The 4206-nt window shown below is 34.2% G+C and overlaps 1 protein-coding gene and 1 long non-coding RNA gene across 6 annotated transcripts; one reads left to right on the top strand and one right to left on the bottom strand.

The window, feature by feature from the left end:
- Positions 1-1506: 1506 nt before the first annotated feature.
- LOC141679143 (protein LOL1) lies at positions 1507-3594 on the bottom strand. 5 transcript variants are annotated; one of them, XM_074485647.1, is made up of 6 exons: positions 3477-3594; positions 3011-3183; positions 2732-2845; positions 2420-2533; positions 2229-2338; positions 1507-1927 (listed from the first exon to the last, which is right to left on the bottom strand). In XM_074485647.1, exons 2-6 carry the CDS (start codon positions 3069-3071, stop codon positions 1889-1891), a joined length of 438 nt encoding a protein of 145 aa, XP_074341748.1. In that variant the 5' UTR covers positions 3072-3183; positions 3477-3594; the 3' UTR covers positions 1507-1888. The 5 variants fall into 5 exon arrangements, with proteins under 5 accessions (XP_074341748.1, XP_074341749.1, XP_074341747.1 ...); XM_074485648.1 differs by having other exon boundaries at positions 3011-3127; positions 3371-3591; XM_074485646.1 differs by having other exon boundaries at positions 3371-3590.
- Positions 2447-3192, top strand: LOC141679145 (uncharacterized). The gene is made up of 2 exons (XR_012558058.1): positions 2447-2585; positions 2712-3192. It is a non-coding gene; the product is annotated as an uncharacterized LOC141679145 (long non-coding RNA).
- Positions 3595-4206: the final 612 nt, after the last annotated feature.

Here is a 4206-nt window from a genome sequence, read left to right on the forward strand (position 1 = left end):
CCAAAAACCCTGATTATTTATTAATTTCGTAATTAATAAATAAGGGAGAAAAACAGCTAATAAGATAAGTCCTAGTGGGTATATAAATCATTGTAGATTGGCCTCCAAGGAACCTCATGGGATAAGGAATCAGCTTCCTACCCCCTAGGACTCCTAAGTCTATCCTAATTCAGAGACTTGACCACCAAGTCTCCTATACCAAGTCCAATTCAAGGACTCCCAAATCTATATAAGGGGTCTCACCCCACAAATCAGAACTACGTTTTTTGGCTTGATTCTCTAATTCACAGAGATACGTAGGCATCTCGTAGGCAGAGTTAAGCTACGAAACACGAGAGCAGCCATTAAAGGTCTTGAGCTCCCGTACCTTAGTAATAAATACAGCAATTATATATATTAGTTTTTTATCCATAACAGTGATTAAATTCTTTTATTATTTTATTCAGGTGTGATGTTTGAATAGGATGCTTGCTAGACTAGATTCGAAAGTTGAGGATTTGGATTGAGGTAGAAGTAGTCCGCTGGAGCATATACTTCAGGTGGGTATCTCAATTGAAAGGTAGATGGACGAGTTACGAAAATCAAAATGTTGGATCTCTCAACAAGCAGTCTACTAGAGCAAAGATTTCAGATAAGTAATTGTATTTTATTTTATTTTCGGGTGTTCTCTCTTCAGACCTTAAAGCGTTATTATCTAAGATTCCGAGGTCATCATGCATGACCTTCGGTTAGATGATAAATTTTATTATGCGAAAAACTCCTTTTTTTAATATCTCAGTACAATCTATTTCGAGATTTCATATCTCACCGACAGAAAAAAAAATACGTTAACATTGGTATATTACCAAAAAAAAATCAGTATGAGTGGAGTCCAAAGCGAGAAAGCGAATAATACCGTGATAGAGTGGAGTTAAAAGTTTGATTGCGGCCAACAATTTCTTTCGTAACTTGTGATTCAACTGGGGTTCTTGTTTTATACTTATAATAATTGAGCTCTATTATTTTCTAGATAGCCTCTCTTATGGTCTCGGGAAAACATGTACAGTTGTTTTTAAGTTTACTACTCCCTCCCTTCTTTGCATTTTTTTATATTTTTTTTATATCTAATTCATTTTTTTACATTTCAAAATTTATTAAAAATAATCAATAGATCCCATCATTTTCTCATTTTTCCTCCATTTTCACACTATTTTTACCCCCACTATCTCCCTTTTATACATTAAAAATGAATGAGTCCCACCACTTCACACACTTTTTTTTCTCTTTTTCACTACTTTATATCCAATTCTTTTAGAGGGAGTACAACTTATGGACCTCTTTTTACATAGGTTTATTTGTCTCTGTTGAAGATCTTTTATTAGGCAACAGTCGTCAGATTAAGTAATTGTAGAAGTCTAATCTCTTGTCTATCATATAGTTGATTACAATGTTATGTCCTAATTTTCTGTTTAAGTCTTGTTTATGGAAAGACACAAAAGTCATTTTTCCACTGTTCAGATATCAGCATAGAACAACAATGTAGGATGTTTATCATTTCTCAAACTACTTAAACACACAGAGGAAAATAACAAAAGTATTTGGATACAATCACATCATTAAACTAAGTACATTACTTACTATCAGGATCAGGAGAGAGTAAACAATTTCTTGCAGCTAATCTACCATCTGCACTGAACCTAAAAATGTATTTCCAGTAATCCAGTTTTCCATATAGTACCTCTTATAAAGCAGCCTGCCAAAACTGATTAATTTATTGAAGTCGCGCGAGAAAAAAGATCAACTCTATATACATAGCAAGAAAAATTTGATCGTCTTGTCTAGGGATTGACATCAGCAGGACCATGTACTTTAACTTGGAGAAGTCCCAAGTAAACAAGTGTTGCATAATTTAGCTGTTGAACTTGTGTTCAGGTGTGCTTGTAGAAGCCTGCAATCGTGTAATTGTATCAGTAACAAATTCTGATAAGGATGCTTTAGCCTACGTGTATAGATATACTTCTACAAACTTCTAATAGGTAGTATTTTAAACTTATAAGAGGACCAACAACACTGTATTCGTAACAATTAGAGCAGCGAAGCACTGAAGTTTCCGTATGAATTAAATTCTAAAGCAGGATTTTGTTGTAATTTGCAATCATACTTTTCAGGAGTGAAGATTCATTGCATACAGTGAGGTAAAATATCTTAATTTTTCTTAGGAAATGACTTCAATGTATTCTTATACTCACCCCGGTTGATGTTACAAAATTGCAAACTGCACATTTTACAGATCGTGCTCCATACTGATACATTAACATCATGCGGCAGTTTCCACAATTGACATGTGCTACTTGATTAGCTGAAATGATAAATTGCAAACTTTTATGAAATTACTTTCACCAAGTAAAACATTGCTATTCACAAGGCAAGGAGTTTATACCTTCCATAGCTAAATTCACTGTGTGACAACAAGAACATTGCACGCTTGTTGCTCCACGAATGTACATAAGTAATGTGTGGCAGCCTCCACAGACTAACTGAGCCATTTCAGTTCCTGTTCAGGTAACAAAATTGTGGCACAAATGGAAAAATGTCAGCTAGTCCAGGTACAGAACAAGTTTTTCTTTTGGTATTTTAGTACAAGAATGGAAATAGGGTGTTTCATTTAGTCTTCTTAAGTTACTTTCCTAAATTACATCTGACAGAGATTATCGGATGTTGAAAAACTACAGATGAGGCAAATGATATATACCTGGAGGTGGCACAGCTGTAACTGCATTACAAACAGCACAACATACCGAGGTTGCTCCTACCGGATAGAGTAAAAGGTTTCGACATCCAGAACAAACTAGCTGACTCTGTGAACCTGACACAAATAGTTTTGTTATTTCGTCGAAATATTAGATTGCTCATCCAATGCAATCTTAAGAACAGTCGAAATCTATCCTAATCCAAATTACAAATATGTGAAGATCTACCAAGTGTTTTGGACATTATAATTTACTAATATTTTAAAATTTGGAAGTTATACCATTTGCAGGTGGTGTAGATGGTGGTGGAGTAGTTGGATACGGAGCAAGAGGGACTGGCATGCTGAATCTGACAAGAGGTAAAATCCTTGTTTTTCCAAGAATCTAATGACTAAATGCTGCATATAAATAAATGTACAAGTAACTTCTTTAGTCTTATCACCATCTCCTGAAACTACACAAACACAGATATATTTAGATATTAAAGTTTGAGCATGAGCATATGATGATAGTTCAAAAAAAAAGCACCATATTATTTATTGACAACTATAGCCTAACAGGAATATCCAGTAAAGATTTACAAGAGGAGAAAGAATAATACTATACACACATATGAATATTTGGCAACTTAATAACCATACATAAATAAAAAGTTGAGCATTAAAGATCTTGCTGTGTATACTTTAGGGAAACTTTTATAAACTGTTTTGGAACATTATCTACACAGTACTGGGGAAATCACATTACATTTTTGCAGGTTTTGTAGAGAATAAAATGGCATTTGCATAAATGGAGAAAAAGTAAGAAAAAGTAAAGAAGATAAGTTTTATTTAATCATTGATATTTATAAACTGATACTGTATTATATCATTTCTTGTACTTGTTTGTTCATGGACATGGCCAATGTGAAGCTATCATTTTCTACTTTTTGGCAAAGGAGAAGATAAAGGGCAAGTGACTTTTATTTGTTTCCATTCCGCTGGTGGCATATCAAGATCATCATTTGTCAGGATTTGAACCATGTGTGTCCCCCCTTCTCCATATCGGTCTCTACACTCGTGGCAAGCACGTGACTTCTGTGTTAACTGCACGTGACATGGGCTGTTTAAGAAGACTCCCGGACTTTTTGAGTACACAACCTTCATTTTTTTGGCACAACCATTGAAATTTTTCCAAAAATAACCGAGAACATCACTTCTTCCGGGGTTCATCCCCGGAGCCTTAGAAGAAGTGGCATTCTGGGGTATATTATTTTTTATTTTTTTCCTTTTCCTCCGGGATGTGCATTTGTGTGTATTATTTTTGCAAGTGTGAATTATTGTATGGAGGTCCATTTTTTAGCTCTAATATTAAATTGTAAAAAAAATATTTTGGTGTAATTTTTTTTTGTTGGGGAGCCATGCAAACCTATTTTTTGTATGCAGTTTATGTTTTAATAAAATAAATAGTATTTATATGACTTTCGTGACTTCAAAAA

This window comes from Apium graveolens, chromosome 8 (genome assembly GCF_009905375.1).
Source record: "Apium graveolens cultivar Ventura chromosome 8, ASM990537v1, whole genome shotgun sequence".
In the NCBI taxonomy this organism is placed as follows: domain Eukaryota; kingdom Viridiplantae; phylum Streptophyta; class Magnoliopsida; order Apiales; family Apiaceae; genus Apium; species Apium graveolens.